Source organism: Salvia splendens, chromosome 3 (assembly GCF_004379255.2).
Source record: "Salvia splendens isolate huo1 chromosome 3, SspV2, whole genome shotgun sequence".
Taxonomy (NCBI): domain Eukaryota; kingdom Viridiplantae; phylum Streptophyta; class Magnoliopsida; order Lamiales; family Lamiaceae; genus Salvia; species Salvia splendens.
Genome location: NC_056034.1, coordinates 36,313,008 through 36,332,133, shown reverse-complemented (window position 1 = coordinate 36,332,133; position 19,126 = coordinate 36,313,008). Strand labels below are relative to the sequence as shown.

At 37.8% G+C, this 19,126-nt stretch overlaps 1 protein-coding gene and 1 pseudogene across 2 annotated transcripts; one reads left to right on the top strand and one right to left on the bottom strand.

The window, feature by feature from the left end:
• Positions 1–9,257: 9,257 nt before the first annotated feature.
• On the top strand, positions 9,258–12,216 carry LOC121795845 (annotated as a pseudogene).
• Positions 12,217–14,871: 2,655 nt separating this feature from the next.
• Positions 14,872–18,532, bottom strand: LOC121797399 (vesicle-associated protein 1-3-like). 2 transcript variants are annotated; one of them, XM_042196153.1, is made up of 8 exons: positions 18,472–18,530; positions 18,268–18,343; positions 17,906–17,976; positions 17,729–17,810; positions 17,545–17,660; positions 17,299–17,460; positions 16,624–16,701; positions 14,872–15,315 (listed from the first exon to the last, which is right to left on the bottom strand). In XM_042196153.1, exons 2-8 carry the CDS (start codon positions 18,317–18,319, stop codon positions 15,193–15,195), a joined length of 684 nt encoding a protein of 227 aa, XP_042052087.1. In that variant the 5' UTR covers positions 18,320–18,343; positions 18,472–18,530; the 3' UTR covers positions 14,872–15,192. The 2 variants fall into 2 exon arrangements, with proteins under 2 accessions (XP_042052087.1, XP_042052086.1); XM_042196152.1 differs by having other exon boundaries at positions 18,268–18,532.
• Between the last annotated feature and the right edge of the window lie 594 nt (positions 18,533–19,126).

Genomic DNA, 19,126 nt, shown 5'->3' with positions numbered 1-19,126 from the left:
TCTTTTTCATATCTTTTGTCTTGCTCATTAAGTTCGTATTCACTATTATAAATAGTGGACATTGTTATTCATTTCATTCAATCAAGAAATATCAATTATCCTTCTATTTTATTTTCACGCTTTTATTTCAATTATGTATTGTTCTTGGAGCTGATCCCGGGGAAAGCCCGTGACGTCCACCTTTATCCTTCCGTCGTCGACCGCTTGTCGTCGCCAGAATCTTGTTAAAGGAGTGCACCCTTAATAATTGGTGCTTTCAATGTCGTACTCATGGCTCGTTACACCACCGAGGATATCGTTTCCCTATGTGACCGGATGACGACTTTCTGCAATAGATTAAACATGAGATTGGACGCGATGGAAGAACATGAGCAGCCCGTATATCATCCCCCGCACCATCCGATCAGAGAGTTCGATCAACAGCCATCATATCCACATCCACAGGATGGGCGACTCCACCCACAACACCATCCCTACCAAGCCCGACAGCCCACTTTCTGGGACCCGCCATGGCTGCGCCAAGAAACTGCGTATCAGCTACCATCGTCCTATGGGCCAGATTTGTACTCGCCACCACGCCCTCTTGTTGGGACCCGCCAAGGTTGTGCACGCAGCAGGGATACTCACCATATGATCAGCCTTATCAACCGCCTCAGCAGCCACACCACACCGCTCTCAGACAACCCACTTGCTGGGATCCGCAGCCTATCCGGCAACAACAGCTCGGATTTCAGCTATACGATCAACCCCAGGCTCAACAGACTTATTGTTGGGAACCACCACTAACAGCAACCATCGCTGCAAACCAGCCCCGCCAAGACTACCAGCAGCCACCACCACTATCGCGATCAGATTGCCCGCCACGACAGCCAAGTCTAGAACCGCCTTTTGAGCTGTCGCCACTGCCAGTGACAGCGCCACCATTGGCCTCTGATCTGCCTCAACAAGCTGCAGTTCCAAGCTCAATAAAGGAGTTAGAAACAAATATGCATGAATGTGAAGAGAGAACGGAGATTCAAGTCCATGTTGATGAGCACAAGGCTGCATCAGAGACAACAAAGCATGAGCTTGAAGTAGGAATAGAAGATAGGAGAAGGTTGTTAACGGATGAGCTTGGAGTAGAATCTGAAGAATTGGTTCATAAAGGAGGTGTTGAACTAGGTGCATTTGTTGGAGATGAAGTTGCATATGTCATTCCAAAAGGTTTGACGAAAATTGTCGTTCTCTATGTAGATTTGCATGTCAGTGATGTTGCAAGTATGAAACATCAATCAACATCGATCGACGCTGATGCATGGTTGATCCCTCCGCGCATTGACACACATTGTTTGAGTATTCTTGAACGCGTTGACATGCTCCCCGTTGTAGCCCTGGAATATCATGACCGGAATATTGCTTCGAAGTCTGTCGTGACTCGTATCCAACACGGTCCTCCATTGGTGATTTTGGAGGGATATGATGAAGGAAGATGCATATTTATTTGGTGTGCGTTTGATCTAGGAGGGGAGAGCTCGCCAAAGCTTATGTTCGCGTCACTCTTCGTTGTGTCATGGTTCTCACCTTGAGGACAAGGTGGATTTTAACCGCGGGGGAGTTGATACGTTTATTATTTATATATCTTTCATATCTTGCATTATTATTTAGTTGCATTATTTAGTTAGATATTTAGGGATGCATATCTTTTTCATATCTTTTGTCTTGCTCATTAAGTTAGTATCCACTATTATAAATAGTGGACATTGTTATTCATTTCATTCAATCAAGAAATATCAATTATCCTTCTATTTTATTTTCACGCTTTTATTTCAATTCCGTATTGTTCTTGGAGCTGATCCCGGGGAAAACCCGTGACGTCCACCTTTATCCTTCCGTCGTCGACCGCTCGTCGTCGCCGGAATCTTGTTAAGGAAGTGCACCTTTAACAGAGGCCACCCGTACAACGAGCGCCATGTGTGCAACCGAAAGTTCTCGTACTCGTCGGCATACACACCCCCGTTCCTTCCAACGGTCCTGACGCCGCCCCAGCCACCCTCTGGAATGGTCCGGTCTTGAGGTCTATTTTTGAAGAATGGGAGTGTCTTCAAACTAACAACACGCACCGTCGTTCCAACAACGGCCCCAACACCGCCCCAACCACCTTGGAGTTACAGCCCATCTGAATTCGTTCATTTCTATGGGAGTCGGTCAATCCTACCTGAGGTGAACACCTAGATCTCAGGGATGTCAAGAAACTCCAATCCCATTGCCAACGGTGAAGAAAGGGAGCTAAGCATCCTCCACAACCAGGTCTAGGTCGGAGTTGTTCCGATCTCAGCCATGTCGGAATCACCATGCACATTGCCGCGGATGACCGTTGGCAAATCCAGCCAACCACCGCCCCTAGCCGCAAAACGACAACTCTGCAACACTGACCGATCCCCTCTGTCGAGATCCGGTCGGCAAGGCTGGGCAATGTCTGTCAACGCCAGTGCAGGATAGGGACAAGACATGGACGTGCAGGCGTGGTGCAGTGCATCCCTGTGGGGACCACAACTGAGAGGGAGATCTCACAGGAAAGAGACAAATTCCTAGCCCGCTCTCCACGAGCCAAGTCAACTGAGGGGAGTTGCGTGCAAGCGCTCACCAGCCCTGCGCTAACCTGGTCACGCACCTGTGTCGGGGACCACACCCGATAGGGATGTCTCGCATGAAAGAGACAAAAGTCCCCTCGCCACACTCTTCACGCGCCAAGATGACTCGGAGGGGTGTTGCGGGTCTCTTGCCTCTCCTTATCCAAGTAGGCTTAGATGACATCATCATGATGGGCGGTGCGAGCCACGCACGCCACGAGTTAAGGTCCGGTCGATGTACCATTAGGACAAGGGTCCGATGACGCCTTGAAGATACCACCATCTCCCTCGGTGTATACATGGTCAGGTGAACGGGGTCACGTGTCAGACGACAACCTTGCCCGGGTTTGAAAGTAAATTGGACAACAAGTGTCGTAGTGGAAGTTAAGGCCAACATTTGGGATCCCCTGTTTGTGTACCAACTGCAGCCAACATCGGAGATGACAAGAAGCCGTCCTCCCCCGAGGCAGCTATCAATACCGTGATGGATGGCTTAAGTTAGGATTTAGGCCTTAGTCTAGTTGACCATGGGCTTGTCCATGCCTATCCCGCACCAAGCCTTCAAGCTTCGGTGTGTGTGTGTTTGAGTTCCCAAGAGGGCTTGGCCCTCATGTAACACTTTTACATGCTTTCTTTATATGTTAATGCATTTAACCATAAAAAGGGAGAGTTAGTATCTCTAATAAAAATTGTCACTTTCATTTTTTGTTAATTTTTTTTTTAAATTGAAGTGTATCTCATTTTCACTAATAATATTCAACCACATTTTTAAGTCTATCTTTTATACTTTATTAATTTTTCTTTAAAATTTATATCGTACATTACTAAGATTATTGATAATAGGTGGAGGAAGTATACATCTGCTTCGACGTAGGGCAATCTACAATGTCGTGATCACGACGTGAGCGGATGTTTCAAATGGAGAGCACGTGTACGTTACATGAATGTGTGTTCTTGAGCACACTTGCACAACACATATTTGTTTGCCAATCTAGATATGACACGTGGCATTTACAATTTTGTTTTATACTTCATCCGTCCCTAAAAAGTATGAACTAGTCCTTTTTAGTCTGTCTCTGAAATGTATGAATTTTTTTTTTCGGAAATCCAACTACACTCCTAATTAGGGATGTCAATCGGGCCGGCCCACCGGGTTTCGGGCCAACCCTACTCGGGTTGCGGGTCAATCGGGTGCGGGCTAATCGGGTTGAGATTTTTTCGGGTTATAAAAGTTCAACCCTAACCCTAAACGCTCGGGTTTCGGGCTGGCCCGGCGGGTTAATCGGGTTGCTACCGATAAAATTCACATGCGATTAATCCAATAAATAATGACGAAAATTAGTTATATTTATAAAATATAAATATTTAGTTATGATAAATTTGAGATTTATACTTAAACTCAAACACAAACATGATAAATACTAATATTTGAGATTTGTGTAAAATAAAACATAAATTTAAATATTTTAAAGCATGTTTTAAAACATGTTTATAAATTTAAATATTTATTAATGAATTAGAAGTTTCTAATTTATTTATTTATTATTATTATATTAATAAAAATTTAATATATAATTTATATGTTTAATATAAAATTGGATGTTATTTTTTTAGTTATCTATATTATAAAAATAATCAATGAAATTGTCCAATTCGGAGTCAAACAAATAGAACAATAGAAAATTTATCGGGTTTTCGGGCCAGCCCATCGGGTTTTCGGGTCTGACCCTAATGGGTTGCGGGTTAATCGGGTGCGGGCTAATCGGGTTGTAATTTTATCGGGCTAGAAATTTTCAACCCTAACCCTATAAATTTGGCGGGTTATTCGGGTCAGCCCACGGGTTGCGGGCTGCATTGACATCCCTACTCCTAATAATGTTGACCCTACTTTCCACTAACGCTATCTCTTTTACTTGATCAATTGTGCATTAAATGCTCAACCAAAGGTTCATATTTTTCAAGGATGGACAGAGTAATATTTTTAATTTGAGAAATCATATTTTGAATAAAAAATTAACTAAATAATCCAACGGTTGATTTTTTTAAAACCTACGACCATATTTTATTTTAATTATTATTTTTCCTATATAAATACTCTTATTCCCCCCCTCCCCCCAAATTTCCCCACATATTTTCATCCCATTCTCATCTTTTATATCCGTATATTCTACAATGGATACAAACTTCCCTTACAAAATCCAACTAGATAATTAACTTGGAAGTATTGAAGTCGATTCTGCCATCCATCCTCATCTTTTAAATTTCAAATTGGTAAATTAATAATTAAAACTATATTGATAGATTATTAGGATAGAATATTAGCTTTTGCTTTCAAATTTTGGTAGGAAGAATGAAAATAATAAATTATTATTTTATTAATATAAATTAAAATAATTTTATACGACGCATAGGTTGATGTAATTTGAAATCCACAAGAAAGAAAAATTATTAAGAAAAGTAGTTAAATTCAAACAAACGTTATGTAATTTGACTTGGAAACGTCCAAAATATAAATTGTTATCGTAATGATTGATAGTGGTAAAATGATGCTGCTGTCTTAGAAAAATGCGTCTCCCTCCAATTCCATGAAAATCGAACCCGGGATTTTGGCATTTTTAGGCGAGATCCCCTTCACGTACTTCTTCCTCAAGGTAGGCATGCACAAACCGAACCGGATCGCCAGTTAACCGGCGGTTTACAAACTAGAACCGGAACCGGCACTGGCGGTTCGAACTGGGTGGCGGTTCGGCAGTTCAAGCAGGCAGGTTCAGGTTCAAAAAAAAGTGTGAACCGTAACCGGGGGTTCAAAACCGCCGGTTCGCCGGTTTGAACCGGCGGTTCAGCGGTTCCAACCGTAGGATTCCGGCTAAGGCGTAGGTTTTCAGGCTGGCAGCGTATAGGTGGCAGTGTATAGGTGGCAGTGTATAGGCCTGAAAATCGGTCAGAAACCGTCGGTTTTCGGGCAGAAACTGTGGACTGAGCTGCCGGTTCAGTTAGAAACCGTCGGTTCAGACGGTAAACCGACCGAAATTTGAAATTTGAAATTTGATTTTTTTATTTCTCCCAATTTTACTCCTATAAATACCCCACTTCCCCCATATTTTTACTCACCCCATTCTTGTATTAACAAGGATTTTCTTCCCAATCTCAATTTCACTATTATCTATCATCATTCTCTCTAATTGCTCAAGTTGTTTACTACTATATTTGTTGTTGTGTTCGTAATTTACCATTTATTCAATACTCCATATTCCATGAATTGCCCAAGATCAAAGTAGTCGTCCCCAAAGATCAAAGCGACCTAGTCGTCGAGAAGTTATAGAAGAGGTTTCCCGAGTGGCGGCTGAACGCATGCAAGTAAGTTCTATAAAATAAAATTATTTTTGCAATTCATAATTTCATAAGATTGAGTTTTTTTAATTTTTTTATGTTCCTAATTAAAACTTCAACTTATATAATATTTATAGATAGAAGAGGATCATAGGACCGCTATGCTACTCGCTGAAATGCATCAAGGTGGGGGGAGGGGCGGTGGTAGTTCCCAACAACAAGATGACGAGTACAACGTATCTATATCGTCGGACTCGGACAACAATGATGATAGATCTCATTCTCGTATCCTGTCTAGCACCGGCGGAAATGAGGACATGCCTCCCCCTCCACCCACTAAAAAAGCATTGAAATATGATATTTTTGTTAACCACTACAAGAAGGTCCCGGTGGTAATTCCAAGTCCTAATGATCCGCCCTCTCAAGAAGAGACATCGGCGTTTCAAGCATATTGTAACTATTGTGATAAAGTTTATAAATTTGCGAGTGGTGGGGGATATGACACCCTCCGTCGTCATTTGGTGACAAAGCATCCGGTAGAATGTGGCACTGGCGCTACCCAAACCCAACTAAACTTCCAACCTGGTGGTTCAGGTTCGCCAGGTACTCAACTTTTTAAATATGATCCTAAAAATTTTGCTAACGTTATAACTAGATGGACTGCAATGAAGCATTTTCCTTTAAATGTTTATGATGACAAAAAATTTGAGGTTACTATTCAAAGTGGTTTGAACGTAGCTGTCAAAAAAGTAGGTCGAATGACCGTCAAATGATCTACCGTTCGACAATGTTTGGAGAAAAAAGTTGAATTATCACGTTATTTACTCAACTTGGGACACAAAGTGAATATTTGCTCAGATGTATGGACTGATTGTTTTAATAGACATTCATACATGGGCATTACAGTTCACTTTGTGGACAATAGTTGGACTTTGAACAAGCGTTTGATTGGTTTTAGAGAATTTGAGACACCACACACTACACCCGAAATTGTTTCTTTAATTATTCATGTTTTGAATGAATTTCAAGTATGCAATAAGATATTTTCTGTTGGTTTTGATAATGCAACTGCTAACACTGCAAGTATTAATGATTTGATTGCGGCTTGTGCTCCGGTTATTGGTGGTAAGTATTTTCATCAAAGATGCATATCTCATATTTTGAATTTATGTGTACAAGATGCGCTTGAATTATGGCAAAAGCATGTTAGTCCTATTAGAACTGCAGTTAGATTATCCATCAAAAGCCGCATATTGGCAAAGCTTGGAAGAAGTATTGCCATCAAAAGAAGGTAAGATATACGAATTTTACCATGGATGTGTCTCATAGATGGAATTCTACATATGATTGTCAGAATTCTACTTTGGCGCATAAAGATTATTTGTGTGATTTTTTTAGAACCTATCCCGTTTCTGATTTATATATGTCGCATAGTTGTTGGGATCATAGCGTGAGTTTATTTAAATTGTTCAAATATTTCAAAAATGCGACTGTTGAATTATAGAGTGTTTATTATTGCATTGTTGTTCGTGTTTTAAAGCATTGCATGTATATATCACTTGGTTTTAAAACTGCGATGAAAAATGCTTGCTCTTCTCCTGAATTGATGTGTGTTTTATATTATATGATTCACAAATGGCTTAAGTATTTCAGTGAGATTCCAACGGTGTTTTTGATTGCAAAGGTCTTGGATCCAAAATGGAAGTTAGCCGGTACCTCCAGGATTTTAGATTTTTATTATAACAATTTGAGTTCTATTGATCTTGGTCCACTTCAAGCATTGCAAGCGGATACCAATGACCAATGGAGAGTAAACCTAACCGAAACATTTCAAATAAACCTCCCGGTTCGGTCAATTGTCCAACAAACCTTCGAGTTTAACTTGCGTCCTCTACACCGAATATGAAACCAAGTATAACAGTACCCACCAAGTCAAAAGACCTACCCCTCCTCAACAACATAATTTTGGCTTCACATTTCAAACTGATTATGATAACCCCGACGCGCAATCCCAATTATCCGACCTATACAGCTACAGCACCGGCGGAAGGTCGACCTCATGTATGGTAAGTGAGTTAGATTTATATTTCGATTCACTCTTTTCCTTTGGCGATGAAGATCCTACTCCTCCCACCCAAATCGACGTCTTCGATTGGTGGGGAACACATGAAAAAGATTTTCCCATACTTGCGTCAATGGCCAAGGAGATTTTTTCGGTTCCGGCTTCCACTGTCGTCGTCGAGTCCGCTTTCAGTGTTGGATGAATCAAGAAGTAAGCTCTCCGCGAAAAATATGGAAGCCGTGATGTTACTTGATGGTTGGGCCAAAGCTGACGTTAGAGAACAAGAAATTATAGGAATGATAGCTAGGAGGAATCACAAGAGGAATTCACCGGGGATGAATGGTAGGCCAACCGTCAACCGCCGGCCAAGCCAAATAGGTAAGTAAGGTAAGAAAACTACTTGAGCTTTGATTCCCTAATGCAAATGAGCATTGGGGATACGTAGACACTTCAACTTAAATTTAAAATTTAAGTTGAGCTCAAGTCCTTTTTCATTTATTTCTTTTTTTTTCATTTGTTTCTACTTTAAAAATATGCAAATACAATTAAATAATTGTATTTGTACATACTCTAGTCGGTTAAGTAGATTTTTCTAAGGCTAAATCTAGGAAACTTTTGACAATTCTACTATAATTGTTAATTGTTAGACTAAACTCAACATTTAAGGTTGAATTGCTAAAGATGTCCTCAATTTAGTTATGTAGAAACATCTCATTCGCCGACTAAGGGTATATATACTTATAAATTTATTGTTTAGAACTTCAAGTCTTTTTTGTAATTTGTAATTAGCTTCGTTGTAGACTAGTAGTGTCGTTGTATTTAAATTTTTTGTTTAACATTTCAAGTTTTTTGTGATTTGTAATTGTTGTAACTTGTAATCTCAATAAAATTGCAATTTTCATCGTGATTTTTTGAATTTTATTTAGCACATTTCATAGATAACTAAATAAGAAAATGCAAAAAAAATAATTACGAACCGCCAAACCGGCTTGGAACCGGCGACTTCAGCAAAAACCGGCGGTTTTGAACCGTCCCATGAACCGGCGGTTTTTTGAACCGGAACCGGAACTGTCGGAACCCTTGGCGCGCTGGTTCCAGTTCATGGTTCCGGCGGTTCCGGTTCCAGTTCATGAAAATGTTGAACCATCCCCGGAACCGGCGGTTTTTGAACTGTGTGCACGTCTACCTCAAGGTATAATTCTCTTTAATTTATTGATTCTAAGGGTTCCTGTTTTTTATAGTGCTGAAATTAATTCACTGCTTATGTTTTTGCCGCTTCAGCTTGAACTTCCAGCTGCATTTCTCCCTTTTTGTTCCCCCGCCCCTCTCTCTAGAGAGAATTTGAGCTGGTTTAGTCTCATTTCCATTGCTTTTTCTATTTGAATTTATTTAATTGAATTTAATTAGTTTCCACCGGAAAATGCTGCACTTTATTTCCATGAATGGATACAATTTTATTGTTCTCTAAATTTGAAATGTTGTTTCAGAGTCTTATCTCTTGCGGTAGGTATAGCTGAATGATTCATTTTGTAGAATATTTTGTTGGAATGGACAGGCACTGCTTAGGTCAAGTGTTTTCGATGTTTTGTTGCACATGTTTTAACTAATAATCTCTAATTTTCTACTAAATCACACCGATAATATCTTCATGCATTGAAGCAGGTTTCTGACAGTTGACACTAGAACATGCTTCAGGATTTGAAAAAAAAAAGATTTTTGTAATCTGTTCCGACTCGGTATCTTTTTTTGAATAACTTATAACATTGAGCAGCTATAAGATTAACAGAGCGCAGCATGGCTGAACCTCTGATGAAAGATTGCAGAAAAGCATCAAAGACATACGAATTCAAGAGATCATCTTCAAGTCCCAAGGATCAAGTTCAGCAATCTAAAAGACCAAGGAAGGGGGAAAACCCTGTGCGAATTCCACTGAATCCCGACCATTGTCTTGATTTGAAATCTTCTAATTTGTGGACATGCAAAAATTCTGTATGCCGAGCCACTCTTTGAATAGATGACACATTTTGCAGGAGGTGCTCTTGCTGCATTTGCCATTTATTTGATGACAACAAGGGCCCCAGTCTTTGGTTGGAGTGTGTATCTGATTCTGGTGTAGGAGACTCTTGTGGTTTGTCGTGCCCCATTGAATGTGCACTCCAACATGGTAAGGTTGGGGTTGTTGACCTGGGGCCAATGATGCAGTTGGATGGAAGCTATTGTTGTGCTTCGTGTGGAAAGGTTTCTGGGGTACTTAAGTAAGTTGTTTGCCTCCACTATTATCCGTTCATTGGCCGACCTCCATATTTATCATTCCTTTTGTCTTACTTTCACGAGTGGTGCTGGTTCTTGACATTTCTAACTTCATTTTTTTTGGCAGATGCTGGGAAAAGCAGCTGAGTATAGCTAAGGATTCTCGTTGTGTTGATGTTCTATGCTATCGGATATATTTGAGTTTCAGGCTCCTGGATGGGACTTCTAGATTCAGTGACAGTGAGCTCCATGAGATTGTTAGAGATGCCAAATCCACATTAGAAACTGAGGTTGGCCCAGTCAATGGAGTTTCAGCAAAAATGGTTCGGGGCATTGTTAGTAGACTCTCTGTAGCTGCTGAGGTGCAGAGGCTCTGCTCCCTTGCTTTTGAAAAAGCTGACAAACTGATGGCCTCAAAGTCTACTGCACCCATCAATTTTGTTGGTAATACTTTAATCTCTTGGTACTTCCTGTGTGAGATCATGTTGCCTACTGCTTACATCATTTTACATCTCCACTTTGGCAGAGGGTTCACTTCCTGCAGCATGCAAATTCCTGTTTGAGGAAGTCACATGTTCTTCAGTGGCACTTCTGTTGATTGAATTATCAACTGCATCAATGAACGCCATTAAGGGATACAAACTCTGGTATTGCAAGAAAAGAGTAGAGGTTTACTCTAAAGAGCCTATTTTTGTTTTTCCAAGAGATCAAAGGAGGATATGGATATCAAATCTGCAGCCTTGCACGGAATACTCGTTCGGATCATATCTTATGCAGAAGATGGTGACTCTGGACCCTCTGAAATGAAGTTCTTTACAAAGAGTGTACAACTTATTCACGAGAACCATTATTCTAGTACTGAAAGACCTGGAGTGGATGCATCGCATGGAGGGAGCTCTAGTTCCAAGAAAAACCACAGGACTGAAGAAATAGAACTAGACTCAGGATTCGAGGTTCGAGATCTTGGAAGAATATTGAAGCTCGCTTGGCTGCAGCATCAAGGCTATTTGGAGTCATTTTATGGTTTACATGTGAATAAATGTGCTAATGATCATGCTGTAGTCAAGCTAGAAACTAAGCAAGCCTGGCCACCTTCTGTTGCTCGTCAACTTGACTTGAATGTTGCTTCCGTGCCTGATCTGAATGAGGAGTTCACACCCCCTGTTGAGTCATACAGAGAAGAAGAAAACGGGTGCACTTTAGGGAAAGCTATTGAGGCAGATGATGCTATTTCTCACGGCATACAGAGAAAATGTGGAGAAGTACCTGCTGATTCGAAGCTGGTTGGTTGCAATAAAAGACAGCATAGCGGTAATAGGGAGACACATGATTCTGATAGAACTCTGACAAACGGATCCCCATTCCCAGTTCAGAATGATCTATGCTTGGATGAGAACTTTGAATACTGTGTAAAGATCATCCGTTGGCTGGAATGCGAGGGCCATATTACAAAGGATTTCAGATTGAAGTTGCTGACGTGGTTCAGTCTAAGATCTAGCGAGCAGGAACGCACAGTGTTAAACACCTTTATACACACTTTAATTGATGATCCGAGTAGTTTGGCAGAACAGCTGGTTGACTCATTTTCATATTTATCCGGCAAAAGGCCACAAAATGGCTCGGCAAAACACCTATATACATTTGTGATTACCATTCTTGTGATAGATTAAAGTTGACCATGATTTTGGATTTTGTTTACAGGTGTTTTTTGCTGAATGAACTCGGAGCAATATGTCCGTATCAATGGTCTATTTAGCTGGCACAGATAAGAAGTAAGAACATCATCCCTGGTTCCTTTTACTGACTGCCTATTGTTTGAGAAAGTTGTGGGACAATTTTTCAATAGCTAAGCCTCCTGATTGCTCATTGATAAGTGAGTGTAGATTCCATTAATACAAGGCATGATTGTTGTTGTAGACATATGCTTATTTTTCTGGTCTTTCAAAATTCTGTTTAATTTTAAAATGTAGGATCATCTGTAATCCCCTCCAGTTATTATTTTAATTTATATAATTGAATGTCTTGCGAGGCCGTTATTCACGGTTTGGGACCCTCATGTTTGTGTGAGCCATGGTTACCTGTCTCTTCTTCCATTTCCCCCTCCTCACTGTATCACTCAATCTCTCTCAAGGTCCGTGTGTGCTTTTTTTGTGTATACATGTATAAAATCTCCGTCCTAACGTAATTGAGTCATTTTTTCAGTGTTACGAAGTAAGTGATTATTTCATCTTTTGACAAAAGAAATGCCTCATATATTGTGGAATGGAGGGAGTAATAAATTGATCCCATTAACCATGGGGCATTGAGCGGCATCTTAGTTGTATAAGGGTGTCCAAATCTTACAACAAAAATGACAGATTTTAAAGTTTTAAAAAAAGTGGTGGTGTTTTTGTGCACACGCCTTTCTCACAACAAAGACAAGTCTTTCTCATCTCCAACAAATTAGTCAGGCTCTTGCTTCATTGTTTCTCCTTGTTCTTTACAACTAGAGCTACTGTCCATATTTCTATGCTTCACCTATTTTTTTTTAATCTTAGTTCATAATGAAAATGGAAGCACTCTTGAATCTTAGTATAAATTATTTATCAAATTATAGCAAGTCAGCTACAGGAAAGTTTGATACTCAACTTGAGGTAGGGCTGTTGGAATAATGCAATCAATCGACCCAGGAAAACAAGGTGATAATTGAGGAAGATCAAAAAGTATTGAGAATTAAATAATACTCCATTGATTGTTATTGATTACTCCTTAGTAGATACTAGCATTTAGTAGTACTATAATTAGCTGTGTATTAGTATTAAATAATTTGAAGCAATAAACACATAAATTTATTAGCATTTAGTACTTTTTAACCGTACGTAGAATTGTGGCAAATATTCTTTACCTCATCTTTTGGGGCTGATTTTTGGGCATGGAGTTCAATTTAGTTTCATCCAATGGAAAATATTGCCTGCGAAGATTAGGTTTTCTTGTTAGTTTCTTACTTTTTCATTACCTAGTTTCTTATCAATTATATTCAATATCATGTCACAAAAAGTTTGGCCCTTGAAGAGCGGAGAATTCTCTTGATCAATACGACGCTAGACAGCATTATAAAAAACCAAAAATAGATCAAAATTTGGGATCAAAAAATATGGGATTAATAGGGAAGGGTTTCACATTGATGTTAGGGGTGATTGGAGGAATATACATTGCACAGAGATACAGATTACCCAATATTACAAAAAATGGAGAAAGCATGTTTATGAAGGGGAGAGTGATAGACCGGAACACCAATATCAAGGCCAAGGATATGCATCAAGATCATCTCTGATCCAATTTCTTTGTATCAACATGTTTTTCTTTTCTTTTCTTATTTTAAAGGTTGTGTGATATCTTTCGAATGGCATTGCCATATTTTCGTTGCAATTATGTAATGAGTTAACACAACTTTGGTTAGTGGTTAATAATAGTACAATTTTCTCTTCTCTGACCTTGCTAGATTTTTTTTGTGTTGATGTATATATTTATATATCACAACGCTGACAATTTTTGATATGGCATAAAAATCCAACACGGAACACACACTAAATTAAATTGGTTTGGGTCAAAACTTGTTGAATTTGTGTCCTTACCATGTTGAACTGTTAGGAATCCGATAATTTTAGGTTGAGTTCAGGTGAATTATTTAATTATATTTATTACTTTAAGTAATTATACTTTAACTTCATTCCCTAGATTTGTGCAAATCAAATTTAAATCACGTAAATTATATTTTTATAGTGTAAATTAGGTTTAATCGTATTATCAGGTTTAATCATATGATGTTAGGTTTTAATCATATAAATCAGGTTTGTGTCGTTATAGTGTCTTATCAACATGTAATATATCGTGTCTTTAACAAGTTCGTGTCGTGTACGGGTCATGTCCGGGTTAATAATTTCTTTTAACAAGTTAGGTTCGGTCTATTAGGTTCAGGTTGGGTCATTATCAGATTTATCCGATAACAACTCAACTCTTAACATGTTGGGAATAGATTAGACCATATTGGACTGAATTTGTTATCAGGTGGACCCAATAGCAATCCAATCTGCACAAATTAACACCCCTAATATATCAAAATTTCAAGCCGATCAACTAATAATGCAACTCCATAAAGAACGCACACGATCTCACTTTAAAAAATTAAATTTAATTAAATTAAAGAAGAATGTATAACTCCCACCCATGACTATATAATCCATATTAGTGTGAATAATAATTCACATTTTAAGAATATGTGTTTCGAAGAAATTGGATAGAATCCGCAATAGAGTGATTGCAATATTTAACACAAGTTTTTGGTTCATGGTATTGCACAGAATTCCCCAAGCCCGACCACATCCAACTCCATCCATGTCTGCCCAATATCTCACTCTGTTTATTTTAAGTAAAGTTTGAATTTCTCCATCATTTATATTTTCATCTTTGCAATTAAGTGTTTTGTGTCTTCAAATTACTCTGTTTTCAACGTTTTAAATGCACTTATTTGTGTTTTTTTTTTCAAGTCATACAAAAAATATTATGAGATTTTTGAGGTACAAATTAAAATCCCAACATGTTCCAACTCGTAAAGAAAACTTGGTTAATAAACTGCAACAATTTTACAAAACTGAAAGTACACATTTAATCAATATTCACAACAATCTTGAGAGGCTACAGCATTTCTGCACAAGAAGGTAGGGGGGAGAAACTGATCTTAAAAAGGCAAATCATGTCGCCTTCACCTATTCCATTAAGGTGAGGTTAATGAACTAACACATTTTGTATGTCCATGTTTCTGAAAGAATCATATTCCAAAATTTCCTACAATCTTCCTGCGAAAAAATAATAAATAATAGTATAACCTAGAGTCTCTACTAGGGACAAGATTGAACAAGATTCTGATGAGTAAATTTATGACATCTGATCAAAAACCGGATGTTACTGCAATGTAGGCACTTCTATCCTGAGAAAGTATCCGATCAATATTCCGAGGACAAGGCCAACTAAAATCACAAAAATGGATCCAATTCTCCCTTGTCCAGTTTGTTTCCTTATGGACTCCTGCGCAGCAAATGCAATGAAGCATGTAAACATAGAAAAACAGGTGCATATATGAAAAGCTAACTACATGTAATGCATGAAATAGGCTGGGGCAGAAAAAAGCTACAGCAATCATGCATCGAGAGAGCAGTCGATGACAAGAGGATAGAAAAATCGTCTCAATTCATAAATTCAGATCCAGTTTAGTACTCCCTCTGTCCCATGGTAGATGTCACACACTTGGGTGATTGTGATGGCATGGGATTTTAGGAAATTTTTTTGTGCGTTAAGTGAACAGAGAAAATATATTTTTATGTACTAATGTGAGATTTTTTCCAAAAAAGCAAATGTGCCATTTTTTGTGGAACAAACTAAAAAGGAAAGTGTGACATATACCTTGGGACATAGGGAGTATGTTTTAGCTTAAGATAGAGGTTTTTGATGATATGCCGTTTGCAAGATTAATTAACTAGATCCAGAGTCGCAAAACAAACAGAAACAAATTAGCAAAGAACCACATGTAAAAGAAGCATATATTACATTTTTCGTAATAATATCAAACCTAACAGATTTCGCCAGATTGAGGAGCACAGAAACTAGCTTAAAATATTGAAAATATGTCTAGAAATAAATGTCATGGATGTGGTTTTAAGTACATTAGTCTTTCTCGAGACTATCGAAAGCAGACAAGGGCATGTAAGCAAATAAAAAAAGGCTCTTAAAAAACTTTCTTATCTTTTAATTTGACTTCAAGTGATTCTATAATCATTTCAAGATCCAATAGTGAAATATCCTTGCAGATGATCAACAACTCCCACATTGACAAGAGTTATAGTATATGTCTAGCATTACAGTCAAATGTGATCCTTAAATTCAAATCATTCCAACTAAGTGTTTGCAGAAACAATAACCATCTGCTCAGGTCAGGCCTATACAAGGACCTACTAGGGTTTTTAAATACAGCAACCACTATCCTTCGACAACAATTAGGATGTCCTTTCAGCGGAGATAACAGTTTTGCACTTCATTAAGAATTAAGATTAGGTAGAGCTTGATGTTTGTCAAAAATAACTAGATCTTTTCAATGTGTCAAATTTTAAAAGGGCTCAGATGAGGTTTCTGTATTATACAGTGAAAATAGACTGTAGACAGTGTAAGATGCATAGCTATTAGTAATGCATAATGTGTTCAAATAATATGTATACAATCTCACATGTCCAGATATAATTCACCAGGTGGCAGTAGTCTATGAAAGTGCGATTCGAATATACTCTTGATATGAGATAGACAGGAATACCACATATGAAGTGCACATAGACCAAAGCATACCAATTCTTCGAGGAGCTTATCATTCTGTTCATCGACAGAATCTTTCTCATCTTTCAACTTTAAGACAGCAGACAGTTCCTGAAGATACAAATTACATTTCAAATAGAACTCCAGTAGTAACATGAAAAGGTAGACACATTTTGATAACAAATTTTACTTTAATTTGTAAAAGAAAGCAGCTACACAAATCATGACAACAAACGAAACGACTGTAAGGAATTGCTCAGCTAAAAAGGTCCCAGATAAACAAAGCAAGTTGAACTTAAAGCTCATATGCAGGCCCAAGTTCCAAATAAAGCACAATATTGTCCTTGATCATAGCTTTTGAACATTTGGCACTTCAACATAAAATGAAAATATAGACACATGTTCCATACTTCCATTAGTATTTATTTATTTGCATATTAATTATTTAGAAAAACATGAAGGATGATAAATCACGTTTTAAAAAGCATTTCTTGACCTGATAATGCATTTGTGGTCCTAAAAGAAAACGGGCTCCTTCAGTTATCATAAACTTCAGAATTCATAATTTTGGATCATTAAATATTAGGTTCTTTTTAATTGCCTGACAGGGGAAAAGTGATCACAAAAAAAGATGCCTTTCTCATTGATTGCTTTAACAATCTGGCTAAGAAAAGCAAATGAAAAAGATTAATGGCTGACTACACTCACAGGTTCAGAAAATGAAGATTTCCTACTTTCATCCTCGGCTGAAGATGCTCCTGGCGAAGTCCCTTCTTCGTCTTCTTCAGGTACTGGGGATGGAGGGTTTGCGGGAATGAAAATGACCTTTAATTTGAACTCATCCACAAACTTCTCACTCTCCCTGTTGAACTATGGAAAAGATTGACGGAAGTAATACAGACATAAGCTCAAAATTCTTTTATGTGATATCACTATAGAGAAAACATCACCCACCATTTCCTGGTTTATATCCTTATTTGTTGTGCCATACGGAACAATGACGCTCTGAACCAGAAACTTATCCCTACATTGCATATCAGTGGGAGCCTCCTTGTGTGCTTGCATAGTGACTACAAATGGCCGAACATAAATATCCCAAACAAGATATCAATTACACCAAAAAAATAGTGCTTTTCACCTGTGATATTGCACACCGAATAGGGCAAAACAACGCCAACATTCGGCCGAACACAATACCTCTTTGGATTGGTTGTCTTAACCTATTTCCATTAGAATTACATCAAAATTAAGTACAACTCATCAAACAAGCAGACAAACTAACTCAATTAACTATGATCATTGTGGAACTTATTACCTTAAATGCAACATATTGATCTGTCTTATTAGCCAACTGCATAGCACATGAACTCTGCTTCCTCACTTCAACTGAATCCACAAATTAGCAATCACATACAAAAATCAACTAATCATGTTCAAATATTTACTAAAAATAAATAAACAAATTCTGAGATTCATGTGAAACCGAAATAAGGTTGAACAGTCATATAAAAGAATTTCAAAATTAAATAAAACCTAAAAACATTAATTAGTGAAAAAGCATCTTAAAAGAGTTAACACAAAGTTAAAAAAAAACAGGATTTATCATTTTCTGTTTTTCCATTCATCGTCGGATATTGAATAAAAAGGTAGGACTATAAATATTCAAAATTCGCTTACATGGGAATTTGAGCTCTGAAGGCTGAATACGGAGAAGCTCTCCCATTGTCATCTTTTCCGATTTTTTTATTTGAATCCGGAAATATAAACGGGAAACAGTCCGTAATTTTGGAGAAATGCGCAATTGAAAGAAAAAAAAGGAAGAAATCCAGAAATCCAAAAGGAAAAATGAGAAATTTTCTTCTGTTGAAATATCAACCCAACCCTTGCAAGATCAAGAATGAGGAGAACGGCCTTTTTCTTTTTTCTTTTTTCCTACTATTTTCCTAAGTATTTACTTATTGTAATTTATCAATTTACAAAAATAAGAATTAAAGTTATAATCATACTATATTCATAATTATATGTGTGTAGCTAGTCTTGATTTTAAATAATGCCCGTTTTAATATGGAAGATATGATCACAAAATCCATTAGAATCATGGTCAAACAAACTTCTCGTAATTTTAATCTACTTGTTATTTCTAATCACTAAACCTATGTGTGAGTCGACAATCTAACGAACATTACATGACAATCTTATTCAAATTATTTTTATATGAAAGAGATTGGAAATCAAAAGGCAAAAATATTCAAAAATCGCAAAATCATCGTTTAGTGGTCATTTCATTTGGTTCACATGGCGCAAAATTAGTAGTGGTAAATTAGGAGTAATATATACGCGAATCACAAAACATAATTTTGTTACTACTACTAATTTATTGTCTATGTTCTCAAAAAACAGTTAGTAGTTGTCATTTTGATTTTTCCACTAAATTTAATTCACTTATATTTTTAAAAACTTTTTTTTTCGAAGGAATAATTTTAAAAACTTTTTCACCGCATATTAGTCTAAGTTTAATTAAACACTTCTCTCAGGA

Bases quoted from the DNA above. Each gene is read 5' to 3' on its own strand.
- LOC121797399 (XM_042196152.1), bottom strand. From the start codon at position 18,319: ATGACAATGGGAGAGCTTCTCCGTATTCAGCCTTCAGAGCTCAAATTC. The intron at 17,461-17,544 runs GTGGGTGATGTT...TCTTTTCCATAG, and splicing joins AGGATATAAACCAGGAAATG to TTCAACAGGGAGAGTGAGAA. The intron at 15,316-16,623 runs GTATGCTTTGGT...TTTGCTGCGCAG, and splicing joins ATAAGCTCCTCGAAGAATTG to GAGTCCATAAGGAAACAAAC.